General features: G+C 40.5%; 1 protein-coding gene across 5 annotated transcripts in view; it reads left to right on the top strand.

Annotated features, from left to right (window-relative positions):
• CUNH2orf76 (chromosome unknown C2orf76 homolog) overlaps positions 1-24,091 on the top strand; it is a 57,045-nt gene extending 32,954 nt beyond the window's left edge. For all 5 annotated transcript variants that reach the window (XM_077779618.1, XM_077779617.1, XM_077779619.1 and 2 more), the window contains exons 3-6: positions 5,860-5,910; positions 9,871-9,908; positions 16,361-16,442; positions 23,925-24,091. In XM_077779618.1, coding sequence (XP_077635744.1) covers positions 5,860-5,910; positions 9,871-9,908; positions 16,361-16,442; positions 23,925-24,001 — 248 coding nt within the window. In that variant the 3' untranslated portion in view covers positions 24,002-24,091. The remainder of the gene's footprint in view (positions 1-5,859; positions 5,911-9,870; positions 9,909-16,360; positions 16,443-23,924) is intronic.
• Positions 24,092-24,729: the final 638 nt, after the last annotated feature.

Genomic DNA, 24,729 nt, shown 5'->3' with positions numbered 1-24,729 from the left:
TGATGCTGATCCCTTTAATGTTTCTACTTTTGCTTTTTCCAGGGTATCATGTACTTGGACTTACACAAAATGTACCCTTTGCAGACTGGCTTCTTTCTCTTAGAAGCATGTATTTAAGGTTCCGTCGTGTCTTTTCTTGGCACATCGTATCTTCTTAATTTCTTTTCATTTGGAGCGGCACCTCCACCTTTTGTCTGTTATTGTATTAATTTTTTTTTTTTTTTAAAGTCCAGGTCCATGTTTTTATATAGAATGTCCCGCAGTCTAGATTTATATGATTGTCTTCTTGTGATCAGATTCAGGTTAAACATTTTTGGCAGGATTACTGCAGAGGCTGCGGGTGGACAAGCTACCACAAGCCATGTCTGACCTGCCACTCGATTCTGTAAACAACGTTTCCCGGAGCCCGGCCATGGCTGTGACAGAGGCTGTACGGCTCAGGAGACCTCAAGTGTTGACTAGCAGGCTTTTACAGAAGCAGTTTGCTGACCTCGGCTGGAGGGGATTCGTTCTCGTTTGCATCACATCAGGAAGCACTTGATGCTGCTTGGTCCTGTTATTGATCGTACAAATTTCAGTCAGTTGGTTAAGGCAGCGGCTACCAGATTTCTCTGCTGTAAAAGTGTCTTTCTGGTTACTAAGTAGCATATACGGAGTGGTAAACATTGAGACCATACACCTACCTTGTTTCCAGTAATTTTAGTATCTGTCAGTGATTCTTATCCGAATCGCCGATGTTCCCGAAACTCAGGACTTTTCTTGCTCTGTGATTCTTTCTACAATTTATTATTTCACATTCTGCTATAAAGAAGGAGTCCCTGGTGCCCCTCTTTTTTTTTTTTTTTTTAAAGAAAAGAACAAGGTAGTTTTGTAGTAGCAAAGTCACAGCACATGATCACCTTGTCACAAAGGGACTTGTCCTTCAACACTGTGTTGAGGTGAGGCTTTCTAGTTTGTATTACAAAATATACTGTAGATCCTTTAGTTTTTTTAAAAAAAAAAAGCTTTTTTTAAACATTTATTTATTTTTGAGAGACAGAGAGACAGAGCATGAGTAGGGGAGGGGCAGAGAGAGAGGGTGACACAGAATCTGAAGCAGGCTCCAGGCTCTGAGCTGTCGGCACAGAGACCGATGCAGAGCTTGAACTCATGAACTGTGAAATCATGACCTGAGCTGAAGTCGGCCGCCTAACTGACTGAGCTACCCAGGTGCTCCTAGTTTAATTTTTTTTAAGCATTTATTCTTTTTTTTTTTTTTTTTTGAGAGAGAGAGAGAGAGGGAAAAGATAGAGCACAAGCAGGGGAGGGGCAGAGAGAGAGGGAGACCCAGAATCTGAAGCAGCCTCCAGGCTCTGAGCTGTCAGCACAGAGCCCGATGCAGGGCTTGAACTCACGAGTCATGAGATCATGACCTGAGTCGAAGTTGAATTCTCAACCAACAGAGCTACCCAGGCGCCTCAGATTTGGCAATTTCTTAGAAGAGTAAACCTACCTCTACCATACGGACCGTCCACTGCACTTCTGAGTGAAGTGCAAGCGTACGTCCCATGTGAATTCTCACAGCCTTATCTGTCATAGTGCAAAATGAGAAATGGCCTCTTTCATGAGGAAGGTGTTTGTTTTTTCTCTTCCTCCTCAGGCAGTTTTATATATATTTCCACTAAAGCTCTTAGTCACTGTAATGGGTTGGCCATCTGGTCTCTTCCTGCCAGTGCAGAAGGTAACTCTTTCTCATTGCTGTAGAGGGGGTGGTATTCTAGTCTTAGCTCTGACACCCTGGGTTAAGGACTTTGGATTTGTCAACTGCCAAGCGAAAGGCTTCGGTCATATTTATTCATGCATGAGTATTTTTGAGCATCTGGCATGGCCCAGGCACTCTTCTAGGTCCCGGTAACACAAGTAGGAAAACAGGCTGCAGCCCCTGCCCACATGGATGGAACCAGTGTTTATTAACCTGTTATGTGCCAGACACTATCTTAGGTTTTAAGAGACAGGGCAGAGTGTCTTAATCTGATGGAATTTATGAATTTGTAGGAAAGGGAGACCAAAATAACTGAACAGATAGAACCATAATTGTAAGGAATGTCATGATGGGCACAGTCAGAGAGGAGACCCTCGCCAGGAGCTAGGCCTACAGGGAAGGTGTCTCTGTGGGGGTGGGGGTGGGGTGTTGGCACTGGAGCTGACACCTAGGGGAAGAGAGAGGAATTGCTGCCATTTGTCTGTCACTGCCTCTTCTCCCAGAAGTCCACACTGAATGTAAGACAGTGATTGGATTTCTTCAAATGTAGGCGTCTCTAAATGCTCGCCGCCGTTTCACGGAGCCCTCCGTTCTCTCCCTCACCCCTTCGGGGCGTTTCATTGTCTAATTCAGGAACTATAAATGGCAATAAATTAAATAGATCTAATTCCCTGTTCTGATATTTAATTCACACTTCTTTGGCCCAGAATTCATTAAGTGAGACACAGAAAGGAGAAAAGGAAGCCTCTGCTCCCTGGTAAGCCAGAGCCACAGACTTCCAGGGTCTGGAGGTGCATCCTGGCTCCGAAGAGGCTTGCTTGGGCCTGCGGTGTTTTAAAAGTCAGAAAGTTTCACCTAAACCCCCTCCCCCCAGATTTTTTGTTTGTTTGTTTGTTTTAACGTTTTCATTTACATCTTTAGACCAACGATTAGAATGAGTGGCAGCCGGCCCTTTAACGGGGTACGTGCTCCCAGATCTCACAGACCCTCCGTTTCACCTGCCTCCTCACTCATGTCATCTGGCTGGCCCCGGAGAATGTGTTTGGCTAAGAATCATGTTAGGTTTTTGTTTTGTGTTTAAACACCTGTGCCTGGGACCAGCCCACGGAGTCTGGACCCCACTGGTGCTGGGCTGGGTGGTGCTAATGTGTCGCGGGTGAGCCTCCCCCACATAAGCCGGCTTTGAATGTACCTTTGTTACCGGAGCGCCACGGACCACATGCTCTTCAGAGTGGGGACTTGTCTTGGTGACTTCTTATTTACCTTATTTACCTTGTCCCTGGAACACATTTAAAGTAGGCACTCTAAATGCTTGTGACGTGAATGAATAAATTATATTTTAATTTTTGTACGTGTGCGACCTCTAAAAGGTAAACGTAGCTGGAAAAACATATTTCTTAATTCAGATGTGTGGGGTTTTGAAAACTTTTTTTTTTTTTTTTTTTTACTAGATAGCACATTCATGTAGTTTTAAGGTCAAAATGTAAAAGGAAACACAGTGACAAGTCTTCTTCCTACTGCTTTTCTCTGATCGGTGCACCATGCGCTTCCCCACTCCATGAAAGCATAAGCAAATACAAGCATATATTCTGTTTTTAAAACGTAATATATTGTCGGATTGGCTAACGTACAGCGTGTGCAGTGAGCTCTTGGTTTTGGACATAGATTCCCATGATTCATCGCTTCCATACAGCACCCAGTGCTTGTCTCAACAAGTGCCTTCCTCCATGCCCATCACCCATTTTCCACACTCCCCCACTGCCCATCTACCCCTAGTTTGTTCTCTGTATTTAAAAGTCTCTTATGGTTAGCCTCCCTCCCTCTCTGTTCGTAACTATCTTTCCTCCTTCCCTTATGTTAAATTTCTCAAATTCCACATATGAGTGAAAGCATATGATATCTGTCTTTCTCTCACTGACATATTTCACTCAGCATAACACCCTCCAGTACTATCCACGTTGCTGCAAATGGCAGGATTTCATTCTTTGTCACTGCCAAGTAGTATTCCGTTGTATATATAAACCACATCTTCTTTATCCATTCGTCAGGTGATGGACATTTAGGCTCTTTCCGTAATTTGGTTATTGTTGAAAGTGCTGCTATGAACATTGGGGTACATGTGCCCCTATGCATCAGCATTTCTGTATCCCTTGGGTAAATTCCTAGCAGTGCTATTGCTGGGTCATAGGGGAGTTCTATTGTTAGTTTCCTTAGGAACCTCCACACTGTTTTCCAGAGGGGCTGTACCAGTTTACATTCCCACCAGCAGTGCAAGAGGGTTCTCATTTGTCCACATCCTCACTACCATCTGTTATTTCCTGAGTAGTTAATTTTAGCCACTCTGACCAGCATGAGGTGGTATCTCAGTGTGGCTTTGATTTGTATTTCCCTGATGATGAGTGACACTGAGTATCTTTTCATGTGTCTGTTGGCCATCTGGATGTCTTCTTTGGAAAAGTGTCTATTCATGTCTTCTGCCCATTTCTTCACTAGATTATTTGTTTTTCAGGTGTTGATTTTGGTAAGTCCTTTATAGATTTTGGATACTAACCCTTTATCCGATATGTCATTTGCAAATATCTTTCCCATTCCGTTGGTTGCCTTTTTGGTTTTGTTGATTGTTTCCTCTGCTGTGCAGAAGCTTTTTATCTTGATGAGGTTTCAATAGTTCAATTTTGCTTTTAATGCCCTTGCGTTTGGAGACGTGTCAAGCAAGAAATTGCTACGGCTGAGGTCAAAGAGGTTGTTGCCTGTTTTCTCCTCTAGCATTTTGATGGTTTCATGTCTCACATTTAGGTCTTTCAGCTATTTTGAGTTTATTGTGGATGGTGTAAGAAAGTGGTCCAGTTTCATTCTTCTGCGTGTTGCTGTCCAGTTCTCCCAACACCATTTGCTGAAGAGACTATCTTTTTTCCATTGGATACTCTTTCTTGCTTTCTCAGAGATTGGTTGGCTGTACATTTGTGGGTCCCATTCTGGGTTCTCTATTCCATTGGTCTTTGTGTCTGCTTTTGTGCCAATACCGTACTGTCTTGATGATTACAGCTTTGTAGTAGAGGCTAAAGTCTGGGATTGTGATGCCTCCTGATTTGGTTTTCTTTTTCAGCTTTACTTTGGCTATTTGGGGTCTTTTGTGGTTCCATACAAATTTTAAGATTGTTACACACATGTATTCTTATTTCCCCCCCCATTTTACTTAAAGGGTGGCTTTCTTTAAAAATAATGGTTGGCCTTATGCTTTCTTTGCTTTTAACATATCTTGAAGATCTTATCATATTAGTAGAGCACTTCTTTTGCCTCTTTTTATTTTTACAATTGAAAAACTATGTTTCATTGTTTGGGCATATTATAATTTATTTGATAAGTCCCCCCACTGGAGGATGCTTGGATTTTTTTAAGCATTGGTATTGCAAACAGTGCTACAGGTAGCAACAGTGTATGTACGTTGTATTAAACACATGTGCAAGAGTGCAAAGTGTATCTCGGTGATCAGTTTTCCAAGTGGAATTGCTAGATCATAGGGCATGTGCATATGTAATTTTGATATAATTTAATTGCCCTCTGTAGGTGTTGGTTGTGGCGTCAGTTGTTATTAATGAAAACTAATGCCGGTATTTGAAATGCTCTTTTAAAAAGAATATTTAGTTTGTTTTCATTTTGCTTTCTTTGCTGAGGTAGAGTAGTTATATTGTAGGTTATCTGAATTTTGGTAAGAGTAGTAAGACTCTTCTAGATCATTGGTTTTCCCTACTGGTCAAAGACCCTCAAGGAATTCTCAGATTCATATGCTAAACTAACATCAAATATATAGAAAATACTACCTGGCACATGAATGCTGTATATTTCAAATGTGCATAGATGCTGCTGAATTTCATAAAATGCCAGTTCATTTAATAATGTTGCTGAACTCTTAGTTTAGCTAATAACAGCTCTACATGTTCTTAGTGGTTCCATTGTTTAAGATGATCTTTGGACTTTGATATCATGTTAGCATCATTTTGTGTTCTATCGAATTTTTCGAAGTAGCTTAGTCTGGAGGTCTAGAAGAACAGAGCAAAAGATTATAATATGCAATGAGTATCTATTTGAATATAATAAAAGTAATATTTCTCTTATAGATATTCCTTTGAGGACCAGCCTGCCACCACCATTCAGAAATTATAAATACGGTAACTAATTTTCTTATTCTTTAAAAGCATGTATTAATATAATTTCATGTTAATTTTATGTTGATAGCAATTCGAATTTGGCTTTTAAAAATTAGTTAATCTATAAATAAAAACCAATATGGAAGTTTATTTAGAAAGCTAGAAATCCTGGCGTTATCATTAAAGTAAATTGTAATCGTGGATGAAAATGGCCTCTTAATGAGGAATAAATAGCATATTTGGCGAACTATGTCTAAAATGAATTTCTTTGTAAAGTAATCAGAAAAGAAAAATGATTAAAGACTGGGAATTAAAAGAAGAGATTAAACATTTTAAATGCCAGTAACTTGAGCATATTATATAGCAATTTTGTATGTTACAGTGTTGATTTAAAAATGTAGTAATGAGGCAGGAAGTTGAGTTTCATTATTTGGTAAAAAAATGGTACAGTTATTAACCTTCAGTATAGTGACACTCACCAAACTTTGAGTTTGAGACTTCACTTGAAAATTATGACGCACCTAATAAATATTTCTGTTAATTGGTACAGACATTTTTTCAAGTATAAATTTTTTATTACCTTAGATCATTATTTTTGCAGTGGCTTTTAATTCTGTTCCCATTTGGTAGAGCAACTTATGACCTAAAATACTTTGAAATCACAATCTTCACCGTGTGTCTGCATTTTAATATCCAGATACTAATTGTGAGGTCATAAGGGGTAGTCAAGCAGAAGTTGAAGGCACTGAGTGGAAGTACTTTGATTTATTGGGCTTAAAGAATTTACATACTAAATATTGAATAAGAGAAAGGAATAAAAAGCATGGTTAAGTAAATATGAAACTTCTCAATTCTGGCTTTCATGGCTTTCCAAGTATATTGACTTGCAGTATAACCTTAAACTTGAATCAACCTACAAATGCCATTTCCTTTTTTGCATGGTGTGTGTGTGTGAGCGCTGTGCATGCATATAGTGCATGCATATACTCAAACTTGTGTTCCTTGTAAGTTATTTTGAAAGATAAGTTTCAGATACTGGCATTAGAATATCTGACTGTTAATCATCATGGTGGTAGATAATGTACCTTTTCTATTTTTCCACCTTGTTTTCAAAAATTTTTTTAATGTTTACTTATTTTTGAGAGAGAGACAGAGAGTGAGCAGGGGAGGGACAGAGAGAGAGGGAGACACAGAATCTGAAGCAGGCTGTCAGCACAGAGCCTGACGTGGGGCTGGAACCCATGAACCATGAGATCATGACCTGAGCTGAAGTCAGACGCTCAACCGACTGAGCCACCCAGGCGCCCCTATTTTTCCACCTTTTTAACACCGCTTTGCTCTAGGTTTTGTGTGCTCTTAAGGTGAATTGGCCGAAGAAGTGAATACATTTATCTGTGAAATTAGAAATGAGAGAACTAGGGTTTTGATAGCCTTCCAGTGACTTAGTAACTCAGCCTGGGTTTGGCTTTGTAACCATCTTCTGCTTTGTGTCCACTAAGAAAAGCCAAATGTTACTTTCTCACCTGTCACTGCCCTTCAGTATTACTACATGCGCTGGGGGGGATAAAACCCATTGGGTGTTGGGGAGTGGAAAGGGTGCAGAGTCAGATTTCAGTCTTTGTGCCCTTGGGCAAAGGGCTGGCTCCCTCGGCCTGGCCACCAAGAGTCTGCGATTTCTCAGGGCCCTTCCTCCCATTTAATTGGCATCTACATCTATTATTGATTTATCCTGACCAGACTGTTCTAAAGCATATCCGATGCTGTCTTATTTTTAAATCCTTATCATCTAGACACTCTGCATGTGTGTAGTAAATATTGGTGGCTGGGCAGTGTGCAGCTTCTAAGAATGTTCGTTTCGTAAGGCTGTGTGAGATTAAACAAAGCTTGTGTGAACACATTGAATACCCCACAAAATTTTTATTTTCATGAGGTTACATTCCTCAAGGAATTTGCATTAAGGGCACAATACCCNAGCCCCGTGTCAGGCTCTGTGCTGACAGCTTAGAGCCTGGAGCCTGCTTCAGATTCTGCGTATGCCACTCTTTCTTTCTGTCCCTCCCCTGCTTAGGCTCTGTCTCTGTCTCTCTCAAAAATAAATAAATATTTTAAAAATTATGCAGATTTTTTAAAAAAGTGAGAACAAGTAAAAAATGTTTAACAAGAAAGGGGCATTATTATTAGTACAGTATTTTTTGCTAGCTTGTTGTTTCTTACCATGTCTTACCCGTTTCTGTTGGAGGGGAAAATCTGAAAATTTCTGTTCAAATTATTTCTTCTTCTGCTAAAAAAAAAATGTAGCCCTCTTATTGTGGGTTTGCAGAACCCATTAGAGCAAAAATATTTCTAATTTAAAGGTTCATTAGGAAAATATATAGAACATAATTAATATTTGGTAAGGCCAAACTACAGTTTTGCATATTGATTGTAACAGACTTAAAGCAGGATCCTTTAAAAAAAATTTTTTTTAGTGTTTATTTATTTACTTTTGAGATACAGAACACGCGTGTGTGCACATAAGCGAGGGAGGGACAGAGAGAGGAAGGGAGACACAGAATCCGAAACAGGCTCCGGGCTCCGAGCTGTCACCACAGAGCCTGACTTGGAGCTCAAACTCATGAATCATGAGATCATGACCTGAGACGAAGTCAAGTCAGATACTTAACCGACCGAATCCTAAGCAGGATCCTTTTATTTAAAATCTGTTACTGGCTTTTCTATCTTGTCTCTAATTATAAACCAATATCTGTCTATAGTGAGAAAAAGAGAAAGGGATACTCAGAATAATAGGTAATCCAAAAACCAATTTGTTTATTTTCTTGTGTACCTTATAAGCTTAATTTTAGCAATTGTGGTATATTTACATTCCTAATACGCATTTTTCACTTAGATTTATTTTTAGTTCTTAACAATACATAGAGTCCTAGGATTAAGCTGGCCTTGTATTAAAAATCACAATTGATCATTGAAAGCTGACTATTTAAAATAATGGGTAACTCAGAGTGCTAGTTCTTAACTGGACAGCTGCCCTTTTCTTTTGTGTTATTAGAATAGAGTTAAATCAAGGCCTTTTTTTTTTTAAAAGTAGATCCTTTGGTTTCACTATTGGAATTCCTTATGGAATCAAACCGCATGATTGATAGAAACGAATTTTAGTTTCAGAGTTTATTCAGATATAATAATACATGTAATCACAGTACATTTATTAAATGGTTAAATAAAACCAAGTGAAGAGCTGGAAACTTTGTGACTTGAAACCTGTTGAATGCTGAGCCTGTTTATAATTAAGAGGCCATGGTTACTCAGTCAGAATTTACCTGATGTGGAGAAATTACTTACTGGAAAAGCACAGGGTAGCCTGACTCCAAGATAAACAAATTGAAGAGTGAAGGAGGATTGAATAAAGCAGATTAGATGGTGTGAGCCTACGCATCATTTGAAAACCAGGATACTGATATTGTTTGGGCATTAGCAGCCTTGGCCAGTTTACCAGTGAGCCTGTATTCTGAGAGCAGTGACAACATGTCAGGGTGACCATTTGACCTCTTGTCACTTGTCTGTGTTCTGAGAGCCTGGTAGATTTTTTTGAACTGCTTATGTTAACGTCTGACACTTTTTACATTATTTGCTCATTGTAGCATTTTACATGCCCCCCCCCCCCCCAAAAAAAAAACAAACAAACAGGACTGAGTGACATGATTCATCAGTCTTCTATTGTATGGGGAGATGTGCCAAGCTGACTGCAGGTTACGGCATATACATGTGTGTGTGCTGAAGACCAGGGCTTTCACAGATCTGTATGTAGCAATGACTTTTCATGATATATAGGAGTTCTTTTTCTTTTACTGTGCTGGATTTTTAAGTGAACTGGTCATCAGGCAAGGACTTAAGTTTCTCAGTTTCATAGCCGTATCTTCCCATTCCACATGGTTAAAATGAAGTTGTAGAATGATCTTTGTGAAAAGACTTCCTTTTTTCTTTCAGATAAACTAAAGATTGTTCACCAAGCACATAAATCAAAGGTACGTTTCATATGTACAGCGTCTGACACACAGAAAGTAATCACTGTCAGCCATCACCATGAATGAGCAAATGAACACATGTACTTCTTTTATTTTATTTTTTAATTTTTTTTTTAAATTTTTAAGAGAGAGAGAGACAGTGTGTGACTGGGGGAGGGACAGAGAGAGACACAAAATCCGAAGCAGGCTCCAGGCTATCAGCACAGAGCCCGATGTGGGGTTCGAACTCACGAGCTGTGAGATCATGACCTGAGCCGCAGTTCGCCACCCAACCGACTAAGCCACCCAGGCGCCCCGATCTTAGTCTGTTATACAAACTACTTAAGAATGAGGGACTGTAATTTGTTCTTTGTATCTCTAATACATAGCACAATGCCTCATTTGTAGGAGTGTTTTTACAACAATTTTAAAAAATTGTTATGTTTATTTATTTTTGAGAGCAAGAAAGAGCATGAGTTGAAGAGAGGCAGAAAGAGAGGGAGACGCAGAGTCCAAAGCAGGCTCCAGGCTCTGAGCTGTCAGCACAGAGCCCAATGAGGGGCTCGAACTCACAGGCTGCAAGATTACGACCTGAGCCAAAGTCAGATGCTTAACCGACTAAGCCACCAAGGTGCCCCATCAATTTTTGAATTAAGTATCTGTTTTTGAATCACCTAATTTCATTGTCTTCTCTAGTCATAGATGCCTACTATAAACTCAGTCAGCTTTCAAATAAATGTCTCCCAGAGATTACAAAGAAAATAACATCAGGGTATGGCTATCAATGGTGAATTAGTAAGTTCAAAAAACATTTTTGTTCTCGTAGCTTAAAACAAAACACATTTATTCTCGTATAGCCTTGGAGACCAGAAGTCCAAAATTAGTTTCACTGGGCTAAAATCAAGGTGCTGGCAGCCCTGGTTCTTTCCAATAACTTTATTTTTTTTATCCCAAGGATTGTATGTACAATTTTGACAGTGTCCCTTGTCAGATGCTTTAAAATTCAATGTCACGCATGTCTGGGACTGTGGTGTGGAATCTGCACTTTGTGTGGGTGCTAGAATGTCCCTCCACTGTGGCCACAGGCTTCATTCTTTTACTGGGACAGGAGGGTTTACAAGCTTGTCTCTAAAACATGGAGAATAGGAAGCTTGGGCTTGTTGTAGAGGAGAAAAGTGTGTGTGTGTGTGTGTGTAAAGTTATAAGGAACAACATGCTCTTTGAAAAGGCTGTAAACTAGAGTGCTGTCATTCTCCAGTGTTGCATTTTTACATTGTTGGACTTGCTCAAAATGCTCATATTTTCTAAATGAAGACCTGATTCGTAATATTCAAATATTCAATATTAGGACATTTAAACAAATCAGGAATTTTCCTCTTGTAGTTGGAAATCTATTAGAATTGTTTCTTGTATTAAATTTTTTTTTAAGTTTATTTGGAGAGACCAAGGGAGCAGAGCAGGGGCAGAGAGAGCGGGAGAGAGAGAAACCTACGCAGGCTTCCTAGTGCAGAAACGGACATGGGGCTCGAACTCATGAACCGTGAGATCACGACCTGAGCCAAAACCAAGAGTCAGATGCTTAACCAACTGAGCCATCCAGGTGCCCCCGTTTCTTATATTTAAAACATGCGATCCAACTTGGCATGTTAGAGTTACATAGTTGGGGCTTATCTGTCCAGTTGAACAATGTATTTATTTAAAGAAATAAAGTTATTTTTGAATGTTTCTGGAATCTGGCTTTATATATTTTCATCCAAGCCATAACCATTCTAGTTAAGGACATACTATATTCCTCGGGGATGATTCTTCCAGGTTTCCTCTTCAGCTTTAATAACCAGGGCGGCTAATACATTTTTACAGACATGGTTTTAAAACTGCAGAAACACTTTACCCCAAAGCCCTCATTTGTGCTTTATCCAGCTTCCAGTCATTTTTCTCATTTCCCCATCTGCATTCTGTTTTCTATTCCTCATCTGTGGGGCTTATAAGCATCCCTGGACCAGGGACCCACCCATCAGTTTTCCAACAACCCAGCAACCCAGCTGCAATTTTAGTCTCCTTCCTCAGCCAAAGGAAGAGACTTCCAACTCTCTTAATGAACTTGATCACAAAAGGCGTTTTCCCCAATTTTCTACTTTTAGAGACTTCTTGATTACCAGGTATCTGCAGAAATTTCTTCCCTTTATTACAATAAAACTGTCTGGATACCTTCCTGTGAGAGCTTCCTGTTTGGAGTATGAGCTCAGTTTTTGCTGAATGAATGAATGAATGAATGTGCAGTGTAAATAATTACCATAATATGATTTATGGTTATTAAGAAAATGTACTTTTGTGTGTATTATGGGGCTGTTTGTAAATTCAGAATAATTCCTATTGAAAAGTTTTAAAATAAAAACTTTAGGGGCACCTGGGGGCTCAGTCAATTAAGTATCCAACTTCAGCTCAGGTCATGATCTTGCAGTTTGTGGGTTCAAAGCCCTGCGTTGGGCTCTGTGCTGACAGCTCAGAGCCTGGAGCCTGCTTTGGATTCTGTGTCTCTCTCCTTGTCTGCCCCTCCCCTGCTTGTGCTCAAATAAATTCAAAAATAAATAAACATTAAAATTTTTTTAAATAAAAACTCTTAATTTCTTCTGCTTTAAGAGTTTGGAAATCAGATAGCTACTGTTTTTAAAAGTTTAGGAGAGGAAGAAGTCATACCCTGAAAGAAATTTTATAAGAAATGTGCAAGATATTTAAGAAGAAAACTTCAAAATGCTAGTGAGGGTTATTCAGTTGTCCAGATCCACTGAACTGAACTCCCCTGAAGATCTTTGCATTTTATTTATGTGAAATTCTACCTCAATTTAACAAAAAAATAGACAAGCCAAAAGGGATCCAACATAAGACTTAAATGGAAATGCTTAGGGTATTTGGGTGGGAAGACGCACCAGCTTGAAGATCTCTCTTTTCTCTTCGTTAAATGTGTGAATTTAATGCCACCCCAATAAAATACAGTGGCAGTTGTGTATATGTATATGAATTAAAGCTGATTATCATACTAATATGCAAAAAGTAAATAAGAATAGTTAGGAAAAAGAAGAGAAAGAAGAGTGGCCGACCCTGATATATATTAGCCGTATGATTAAAGTAATTAAAACAGTGTGGTAACTGTCACATGAAATGTTAGTTCAACGGCACAGAGTTAAAAGTCCAGAAATAGACCCAAATATGTATAAGAATTTAGGTATAGTCAGGGGCGCCTGGGTGGCTTAGTCGGTTGAGCGTCCGACTTTCGCTCAGGTCATGATCTCGCGGTTCGTGGGTTCGAGCCCCACGTCGGGCTCTGTGCTGACTGCCAGCTCAGAGCCTGGAGCCTGTTTCAGTCTGTGACTCCCTCTCTCTCTGACCCTCCCCTGTTCATGCTGTCTCTCTCTCTCTCTCCTAGAAATAAATAAAACATTAAAAAAATAAAAAAAAATTTAGGTATAGTCAATATGATCTTTCAAAGCTATTGAGAAAATATGGAAGGTTCAGGAAATATTACTGGGACAACTGGGGAGACATCCAGAAAATGGTTAAATTGAATTCATATTCTTTTCCTTATGCCGAAGTAAATATCCATTGGCTTCATGGCATAAGTGTGACAGTAGAGCCCACAGGTGAGAACGGAGATGGAGCAGATTGAACGTGCGTAAATCAGTTGTTTGGCCGGGGGATGGGTACATGGAAGGTTTGGGATGCTGTTCTGTATACACTGTATGTTTAAGGTTCTCCATAAGGAAAAGTCTAAAACAATGAAATTGATGAACACATTTGAAGAAAACATGAAATTTTAGAAGTAATCTTAGAATGAAGGTCTTTCTGAGTAAGGTACAGGAAACCCAGAAACTGTAAGGAAAATGGCTAATTTTACTTCATGTATTTATTCAACAGGCATTCAACACCTTTTACTAGGAAAAAAAACATTATAAGAAAAATCAAGGAGGGACACCTGGGTGGCTCAGTCAGTTGGACGTCTGACGTCAGCTCAGGTCATGATCTCACAGCTTGTGAGTTCAAGCCCTNCCCCCCCCCCCCCCCACTAATGCTCTTTCTCTCTCCGTCTTTCAAAAATGAATACACGTTAAAAAAAAATTAAAAGAAAAGAAAAATCAAGGAAGGAAGGAAAATTAGAGCAAATTTNCTTAATATATATCATATATTATATATATATTATATATATATTATATATATATAAAACATTACAATTCCATTAAAAATTATCATTTGAGAGGTATCTGGCTGGCTTACCCAGAAGAGCATGTAACTCTTGATCTTGGGGTTGTGAGTTCAAGTCCCATGTTGGGTAGAGAGATTACTTAAAAATAAAGTGTTTTTTAAAAAAATTATCCTTCGAGTTCATGAAAGAAACAAATATTTATGACTTTACTCAAAGTAAATACAAATTAAGACTGCACGTAAGCTTCATCAGTTAGGTTGCCAAAGATCAGACGGTGTTGATAACAGAGGGGGTGTGGGAAACAGGTACTTTCTGCGATTGGTCGTGTTCCAAGGTTGAATGGTTTTAAGCTATATTTTAAGAGAACAAAGCAAAGTGTTAGCATATAGCATACAGTATGCTGTTATTTGTTTGACAAAGTTTGCACGCGCTTTTCTGCCTGCGTGAACATACACAGAGGCAGTCTCTGGAAGGATATACCAGAATTAGCAGAAGTTATTTGGAGGAGAACTAGGCACCTGGTAGATCGGGATTGGAAGGAGACGCACTTGACACTCCATCCATATGTACTTGGAGAATTTTGTATTGTGAGTATGCATTACCTATTCTAAAATGATTTTTTAAAATAACACCTCTCCCTCCCTCCATTTAATCTCTGTGCTCTGGAGATCAAGCCCCTTGCTCTCTAGTAGGTAAAGTTGTGAACTGTGGAGCATGGCTTCTGGGCCTTCTCTTCTGGCTGCTGGAGTGACCTCTCTGTTGACTCTCCTTCTTAACCATATTCTAGAAATAGATTGTGTTGCTAAGCAGCTTCATTCTGGTTGACAAGTGGACTGTGCCTTCAACTCTGTGTGCTTTTTCGGGGCAGATATCAATTCAAAGTCTTCTCCTATAGTTATAATATTTAACTGGATTTGTAAAAAAAATCATTGGAGGACAGACTCATCCACTGCCACCTGAAACCTCATCGTGAAAGGTTACAGTCAATATGACATGGGATCAAGTTACCATGACATGGGAGCACATGTTTACTAGGTAGGACAAGGTTTTTAGATACGTGGAGGTGAGCTTGTTTCTTCCTGAAGTCAAGATGGTCAGAGCTCAGGCTTCAGTTCCAGGTCCTCTGGGTCTGTTTCTTAACCTCTCTGTCTCCTGAAATACTGTGAGGATGAGATGATGATGATGATGATGGTGGTGGTGATGAGGATGGTGATGGTGGTGGTGTAATGATGATGAGGATGATGGTAGTGGTAGTGGTGGTGGTGGTGATGATGATGGTGGTGGTGGTGATGATGATGATGGTGGTGGTGGTGATGATGATGGTGGTGGTGGTGATGAGGATGATGGTGGTGGTGGTGGTGGTGATGGTGGTGGTGGTGATGAGGATGATGGTGGTGGTGATGGTGGTGATGATGGTGATGATGAGGATTATGGTGGTGGTGGTGGTTGTGGTGGTGGTGGTGATGGTGGTGGTGTTGTTGGTGGTGATGATGGTGATGGTGATGAAGATGAGGATGATGGTGGTGGTGGTGATGAGATGATGATGATGGTGATGATGAGGATGATGATGATGGTGATTATGGTGGTGATGAGGATGATGATGGTGATGGTGCTGTTGGTGATGATGAGGATGGTGCTGGTGGTGATGATGAGGATGGTGCTGGTGGTGATGATGAGGATGGTGGTGATGATGATGACGATGATGGTGATGAGGATGATGGTGGTGGTGGTGGTGGTGGTGGTGGTGGAGATGATGAGGATGGTGGTGGTGGTGATGGTGGAATACTGTGATTCCTGGAATACTGTGAGGATGAGGTGACGATGATGATAATGATGACAGCAACAACAGAATAGCAGCAGTGAACATGGAGAGTCTTTGCTCTGTGACGGACACTGTATTGATGGTTTTATCTCATGTCATCCTCACCTCAGGGCAAAAGAGAAGATTCATTCCTCTTCCCTTTTCTATAAAGGGGGAAACTAAGTCTCAGAGAGGCTGTGGAGTCTGTTGAGAGCACACAGCAGGGCATTGGTGGAGACCACTTTTTAATCCGGACCCGGCACCAAAGCCCTGTGCTCCCCTAGCCCCTGTGGAGCGAGCGAACGTAATGGGTGCTCCCATCTGTGTGCTTCTGCCCTGACAGTGATGGGAGCGGCATGTGACTTCGCTTATTGCCGTGACCCAGAGTAACAATCCTGTGTCTTTGACAAGTCTGACCAAATACAAAGAAGCACCTAGAAGTACTGATAAGATGCAGGTTTTCTTTCTTTCCAGACGAATGAGCTCGTGTTGAGTCTGGAAGATGACGACAGACTCCTGCTGAAGGAAGACAGCACGCTGCAAGCCGCTGGGATTGGTGAGCGAAGGGGGCCATGCGGTGCTGGAGGGGCGCTCACTCCCCCAGCCTCTCTGCTGATGCCTGGCTGATGATGTTTGGATAACTCAGCGCAAAGCAAATGCTACCCTCGCTGCTCTTTACACTCCCTGATAATTATTCAGATGAGGACGAGGGTGATGTACATTCAGATCATTTGACTGAGGGCAGGAGATAGCTGCTCTCCAAATGTGCAGAATGCAAATAGTTCTTCTCGGCAGGTATGCTCAGAATTCTGCCGAGAGTTATTTTAAGTGATTGACAGGTTATTACTCACTTAATAACCTACTTACTCTTATCAGCATCATTTGAACTGATGGCTCGAGAGAAACGGACCTGGTAGAACTAATGTGGAATAATGAAGTAAGATGTTGTTTGTATAAGGTGCAGCGCAGTTTCTTACAGGCTTCTGGATCACTCTGGGCCTGCCGAGCCGTGGAATTTCAAGCAGGAGCCTGGTGTGTGCGGTTGGAAAGGGGCCCCACTTGGCTCTTCAACCTAGAATAGGCGTGCAGTTGTTTTAAAGAAATACCGTGTGACATGTTTTGTGACCATTAGATGTCACTCTAATTCTGTGTATATACACCTAAGGATTATCTGGCCGTAGGAGTGAAGATTTTCAGAGTGTAAGCAGTTAAAGGACTCTGCCTCTGACATACCTCTGTGGTCAGTGGAAATAGCACCGATCACACTTCCTTGATAATTATTTACACGTATTGGGTAAGGGGTACTCTAAGTGAGGTCCCTGTTAGGAAGCTTTATGTTTTTTTGGACAGGTGTTCTCTTGAATCATTTTAGTGACATATGTCAGGAATTCAGTTTGAATGAGCTGTGTGGTTGAGGCAAGTTCCTGACATCGCTTCTAATTTAAATAAGATTTTGAATAACATGTTACAAAATCTTAGACTGACTTTCCTTGTTTGTTGACACTATTACTAGATTAAGTGTTTTTTCATATTCTAAATAGGGACGATTGCTATTGTTTGAAGACACCATTTTTATTTTGGCATTTATTTCTTCAAATGCTATTAAATTACCACAGCAAGTGGCACTGGTGTTATTGACGCACGCAGCACCTAGAAGTTAGCCCTGCTTGTTGGTAAAGCATAAAGCTGCAATTATTATAACAGACCGGTGTGATATTGATGTACGGATTGAAAGCTTCGTGGAAAAGATCAGAAATAAACTAAAAAAAAAAGTAAGAGTTTGCCATATGATAGAGTTTTGACATCTCAAAAAAGTGGAGAAAGAGTGGATTCGTTGGAAAATGATGTCAAGCCCATTGCCAAAGCATTTGGGAAGATAAAATTTAAATCCTTATATCAGCCTTTATTCCAAACTAAATTGTAGATTGATTAAATGTCTCAATGTGAAAACAAAATTTTTTTAAAAATGTAGCTTAGTAACTTTATAATCTCGGGGAGAAGAGCTCTCTCCAAGCATGACTTTGAAGGAAGAGGGATAAAGCTGGGAGAAATGATAGATTTGACCAGGTAAAAACTAAAAATTGTAAACAGAGTTAAAGCAGAAACACCGAACTGTGAAAAACTACTTTGTATATAACAAAAAAGTTATTAGTCTGAATGGATCAAAAGCTCTTATAATTAGCTTGAAAAAGATAAGTCCTACTGATGGAAGGAATGGCTAACATAAAAATAGTTCCGCCTTATTAGTCCTGAGAGAAATACACATGAGGATAGATGCTCTTTTATGTAGTAAATACCAGTCTAGTGGTTAAGAATTAGACCCTGAAGCCAGAGTGCTTGGATTTATGACCTGATCTGCCACTTACTGACTGGGTGACCTTGGACAAGTACTAATTTATTATTTTTTACTTTTTTTAAACATTAAAAAACATGTTTTTAAATGTTTATTTTTGAGAGAGAGACAGAGCATGANGGTGGTGATGATGATGGTGGTGGTGGTGATGATGATGATGGTGGTGGTGATGATGATGATGGTGGTGGTGGTGATGAGGATGATGGTGGTGGTGGTGGTGGTGATGGTGGTGGTGGTGATGAGNCTCCAGGCTCTGAGCTGTCAGCACAGAGCCCGACGCGGCGCTCGAACCCATGAACCGTGAGATCATGACCTGAGCCGAGGTCGGAAGCTCAACCGACTGAGCCACCCAGGCCCCCTGACAAGTAGTAGTTTCAAGACTAGCAGGCCTGAAGAAAAGTGGTAGTATCTCAGAGAAGGTTGGGAAGTGGATACTCTTTTGTACTACTGTTGGCAATGTCTATTACCTCTAACTTCCTGAAGGTCAATTTGGCCAGTGAGACTTTCTCGCTCCTACACTTTGTCCTGTATCTGTTACCAGGCCAGCGGGAGTATGCTTCCTCAAACTCTGTGACTCCCTGGAAGTTGAGATGTGCCTTTAAAGGGGTGGTGGGGTTAAAAAATATATACATATATCTTTTTTTTTATATAAATGTTTTATATAAAATATATANGCCCCTCCCTTGCTCAAGCATGCTCTCTCTCTCTCTCTCTCTCTCTCTCTCTCTCTCTCGCTCTCTCGCTCTCTCTCTCAAAAATAAATAAGCAAATAATAAAAATTTTTAAAAATTCAGACTCATGTAATGAACCATCTGTGAAGGTCAGCATCCGGTCCATCTTTTTGTCATTCTTGTTTTAAGGCCATAGGCCTTTGAGGAGAACCGGATCCTCTTCACAGGCTCCAGGGTGGTACAAGAACCTCGCAAACCCACAGCCCTGCTCGGGGGTGAAGCCAGGCCCAGCCTGCTGCCGTGGCTTTCCTGTCCCGAGGGGCCCTCCGTGTTGCCTGGGGCCGTGTAGCTGTACCCCTTGGGGAAGGAGGTGACGGCCCTGGAGAGCAACCAAAAATTCCAAGTGGAAGTGAAGTTGTAAAAACGACACTTGAAGTGTGTGACTCCTCTAGGGAATTTCCCCTCCCTCGGTGCCGTGTCTGGTTAGGTTTTTAAAATGTTTCAGAGAAAACTTCGAAGTCATCACCCTCGCTTTTTACCACTTGATCTCTCTCTAGAACTGTCACTTTACCATCACAGCCGGTTGCCATGGGAATAGTGCCAATGTAACAAATCTATCATTATGACTTTTCTGCAGAATTCGTGAAAGGGAACGAAGGACTGTGAAGGGAGGAAATTAGGGGAACAAACTTATTTGAAGATCCCTTTTCTCACAGAGAAATTCTCCAGCTTCTGCTCTGGCTTTTCATCTGCATTGCAGACCCCGATTGTATATTCCGCGCCTGACGTCAGGGCCAAGTTTCGCTTGCGGACTCAGAGCTAAAAAGACAGGAGCCAAAAGATTTGCTTTTTGGAAGGAAGAAGAAAGCTTTCCTTAGAACGGTTATTTGTAACTTAACGATTGCTACCTTGTTATTAATGATTGTGGTTTTTATGCATTGGTTCCCCTAAGTGGTAAATTTGCACGTGAGTATTCTGGGAGTGTTATTTTATCCCTTTCCTTTGGCGACCTTCTACCACTATCATCCTTTGAATCCTCTTTCCTTAGGAAAGAAAAATGGGGGCCGGGTAACGCTTTTCAACCAGTTGTGTTTTGCTGGAAATACTTTAAAACAAGATACGGTGGGCTACGCCGTCAGTGCCGATCTGAGGGAAGACTGTGTAAAATCAGATCCCGTCATCGTTCCAAAGCTCCCTGGCAGTCTGATTTCCTTTTGCGGGTCAGCTCTTGCCTTCTGCCCGCCACCAGACCCCTGACTTTGTGCCCGGCACCTTCTGATGATCTCAGATGTGCAGCTGATACTGTGGGATTCTTTGGCTCCCCTTCTTCATTGGGCTCGTGTTTGATTTGTGTTTCCTGAAGGTCTGCGTCCCTTTCGAGTAGTAGCATCTTAGGGCAGACGTGCTTTCCTCCCTTGACAGCGTGGGAAGGGGGCTGTTCTTCCCTTTAAACATCAACATGGTGATAGGCCGGTGCTCAGGGAAGTGGGTGGTAGGTCTGGACTGTTCTGCACTCTTGACCCTCCCCTCGCCGTTGTGGGAATCCCAGGCCTGTGCGCCGGCTGTCAAAGGTCAGATTTATTTTTCTGTTCGTTTTCTTCAAACCGTAGTTTGAAATCCTCTGCCAGCTGATTTCAAAACAAACAAAAAAACTCCAAAGGAAACAAAAAACCAGACTCTTGAAGCAGATATGAAATAAAAACCACTGTGCTTGGGAACTTTCTGTCGGGTCCCTTTGGTGCAAAGTTAGAAATATAACAGCTGTGAGCACAGTTTTGAATGATTTGTAGGTTGGGATTTTGTGAGCCTTGGGAGCATAAGATATATTCCTGGACTAGGAGAGAGGGCAAAACCTTGGTCCTTTTGGTCTCCAGTTGCTGCAGAAACCAAACCTCGTTCTTCCTGTATTTTTTTTTTATTGTCAATAATCTGCAATGACTGTCACATTACTTACTGCCCCGATCATTAATTATCTGTGCCACAGAGTCAGTGCACAGGTCTCCATGTTGCCAGTTTCTGTGCCTTATGCCTGCTCGGCGCTGACCAGCACAGGCTAGGGAGTTTCAAACTGTGCTGTAAATCCTCATCCATAGGTGAGTTTTTTGAAATAAGCTAGTTAAGGAGCTTAAGTAGATTGCCTTGACTTTCTCTTGAGATTTCACATTCAAAATTGGCCTTTCTCACATTCTTTTCTTTCAAGTCATCATTATTTCCCTTTTAAGCACGTATGTACACGGTGTCTGACCTGTTTGGATGCATGACCTAGTCATTCGTTTCATTTTCAAAGTTTGAGTGTCCTGGCTCGTGTTTATTTCAGCAAACTTGAACGTCCGTCTTAAAATGGCGCGCGGTATTTGAAGGTTCTTACTTGATTTCATTTGATGGGAAGACAAAGGATGAACTGGCAATGTATTTATTGGATTTTAGATTCTACATTCATTTCAGATCCGTTTGCCAAGGCTCTCTTCACCCCAGTGCCTTGTTGCCTGCAGCACATTTAATTTAAAATCAGGTGCCCTGGGGGACTGGCACACAGTAGCCTCCCCGAGGGTTCTTCTGAAGCCATTTGAAATAGAATTGGGGAAGCAAGAGTTTAAGGGACAATGATGCGAAAGGTTGATTATGTAGAGGTCTTGAAAACCTTTTGTAATTTGTTTTCATTTTAATTGACGGGTAAATTTGCAGCATCCGTAGAGGAGCTCATTGTCTCAAACATTTCCAACAGAATTTTACAGATTTTTTTTTTTAAACATTCCATTTTGTTTGAGGACCAGGTTACTACAGCTTGAAAAACATTTTATGTCTTCTTTCGAATGTTCCCAGTAACCCGTTTTGAATTTGTGTGTTGTTTTCCAGTTTCCTAAGGTTATCAGTTTCACCAGTCTGAAGTTTTTGAGTTTAATCCGTTTGTCAGTCTTGTTTTTGTTTGTTTGTTTGTTTGTTTTGTTTTAAGAAAAAGTATTCATCTGAGAATAGAATCTTGATCTTAGGAGGATCTCATTTTGAGCCTGTGTTATAAGAGATGGCATATTTTAGATAACTAGTGAATTGATCTAGAAGTTTATTAAACCCGAGAAAACCTGTGTGTCAAAACAAAAAGGCTTTGTCAATCCCTTCTTTACATCAGCTTATTCTGAACCTGTTATTACTGTACTGAAAAGCTAACTATACGACGCATTCGTTTCTCTAAAGGGGTACAGATAAATGTCAACTGCAGTAAGTGAAAATCATAATTACAGTTAGTGTGTATTGAGCAAAGTGCTGTGTGGGCAAAGCACTATGTAAAGTTCTGTATGTAAATAGCACATCCTAGATAAAACTCTGCATTGTGATTAGTAAGAAGAGCGTGCTTTTTGGCTCATTCTCCATTTGAAGGATGATTAGAATCCCTTGCAGGTGATACAGGTCTACCTTTGGGCTTGTTTCACTTCCAAAAAGGAACCTCCAGGAGCTTTTTATATAAAGGACAGACCTCAAAACATCTTCCCTTTGAATACCGAATTTTCCGAAGCCCCCTTTTCAACATTTTGCTGATTCCAAGTGCAGAGTCTTTTCGCCATTTTTTAAAATGCTGTTTTCCTATAAAATGTAGTTGTACGTGAGCCTCCAGTTTGCCCTTGGTTCAATTGTTTACAGCCCCTCCTCACAGATTCTAGGTTTCTCTCGGCCCACCTCCCAACCCCCACCCCCAGGCTCATTGTGCCTGGATTGCAATCCAGTTTTCATCAAGGTCATTTAATCTCGAAGATGCAGTAGGACTGGAGTGAGGACCTGAGCCTATAGGTATCTTTATTTTCTCCTTTCAACATTTCTGTATTTTCTGTAATGAGCATGGGTAACTTATGATTGAGAAACAATAAATTCAATATTCTTAAGACCAGCAAAAAGAAAAAAAAATTTTTTTTCTGAAGTGCCATGCTAAGCTCCTTAATTTCATTCTTTTGTGATAAATTCTAGCGATGAGATGAGTTTGGTAAACTAAGAGACCCGGGGGTGTTAATCCCTGGCATCTTTCCCTATTATCCTATTTATTTGGCTTGAAGAGTTTTACTTGTCTGTTTTGAGAGGGTATGTTAATTGAGTGATCAGTATTCATTACAAATAATCTTGTCTGTTTTCTTGTTGAAATTCTGAAGGCCCTTTTGCTCTTTCTGTAAAAGCTGAGCAGACTGTATTAACTTCTGGTTTAATTTAAAAAATAAATGTGGAACTTGTTGGCACACACCTTAAAGAATTGCATGTTTAATAATTGGAAGGCTTTCCATCAGATTTGTCTCCAGTCTGAATAAATAATGTTGCTGACTTATTGTTTTAGAAGACGGAGTCCTTGACCTGCTGGGTTGAAAGAATGTGACTGCTCTGCCCCTCTGTGGGTCCTTTAGCTGTGCCGTATCCCCTGTGAATAATTAGAGGTGTTTGAAGGTATTGCGGTAGAAGCCAATTTGTGTCTTTCACTTTGCATATTGTTGAAGCCTCATGAATTAGTCATAAGCAGGCAAAAAATTAACTTCTTCAGACACATATTTTGATGGGTCATGAGGGAGAATGTAAAGTGATCTGTAAAGTATTCTACTGATCCTCTAAGTATTAAATTATTATACCTACAGGCTAATTTCAGAGACAGAAAAAAAAGGCCTTCTTCCTCCCCCTTCAGTAACTAGGCAGCAAATTTGGGGGGAAAAAACGTTAATTTTCTAGGACTGATAAAAGGACTATAACATGAACACTTTTATGGTTTCCTGGAAACCAGAGTCTTGTACTAATTCTTGTTTTTAGTTGTTGTTTTTTTTGGTTATTTTTCTTTTTACTTTTAAATTATTTGAGTTTGAAATTCTTACAACAGCAAACAATACTTCTTGTTGATTTGATGAAATGTGAAACCAAACAAGTAGCTCATTTTTCTCACTTTAGGCATCTGAAACACTGCATCAGAGTAATACGGATTTTAATACTTGCTTAAAATCTAATTTTACATTAACATTTTTTCCATTGTCTTTTTTTTTTTTTTTTCCAGCTCATGAAACTGAAATTGCATTCTTCTGTGAAGAAGATTATAAGAACTACAAAGCTAATCCCATTTCCTCCTGGTGAAAACCCTTTGGGGGCTTCCTTTTTGCATACCTGTCGTAAGCTCTTTACTAGTGAGTTTTTGAAATTGACAAATAAACTTAAAAAAATTAATCTCAGGCTGTGCTCTTTGAGCTGAAGTCTATCGTGTTTTCTCTGTCTGCAGGTCTGCACTTTTTCTTTCTTTCTAGTTGTAAAATAATATATTTATTTATGAGAAAAAATTTTTTTTTAAGTGAAAGAAATGGGTATCCAAAACTCATCATAGAATATTGGTTCTCTAGTCTGAAATTAGGGATTATTTGGGTGGCTTGAATGTTGGGTTCTTTAATGTTTGTTTTTTTTTTTTAATTTATTTCTAGGAGAGAGAGAGACAGCATGAGCAGGGGAGGGTCAGAGAGAGAGAGAGAGTCACAGACTGAAACAGGCTCCAGGCTCTGAGCTGGCAGTCAGCACAGAGCCCGACACGGGGCCCGAACCCACGAACCGTGAGATCATGACCTGAGCGAAAGTCGGACGCTCAACCGACTAAGCCACCCAGGCGCCCTGAATGTTGGGTTCTTTAAAAAGATTATAAGATGAGGCACCTGGGTGGCTTGGTCAGTTAAGCGTCCAACTCTTGATTTCAGCTCAGGTCATGATCTCATGGTTTGTGAGATCAAGCCCCATGTCAGGCTCTGTGCTGACAGAAGGAGCCTGCTTGGGATTCTCCCCCCCCCCCCCCCCCCCCTCCCTTCCCTCATGCAGATGTT

This window comes from Crocuta crocuta, unplaced genomic scaffold (assembly GCF_008692635.1).
Source record: "Crocuta crocuta isolate KB4526 unplaced genomic scaffold, BGI_CrCroc_1.0 scaffold18, whole genome shotgun sequence".
Lineage (NCBI taxonomy): Eukaryota > Metazoa > Chordata > Mammalia > Carnivora > Hyaenidae > Crocuta > Crocuta crocuta.
Note: the sequence above shows the minus strand (reverse complement) of the source record. Positions and strands in the feature narration are given on the sequence as shown.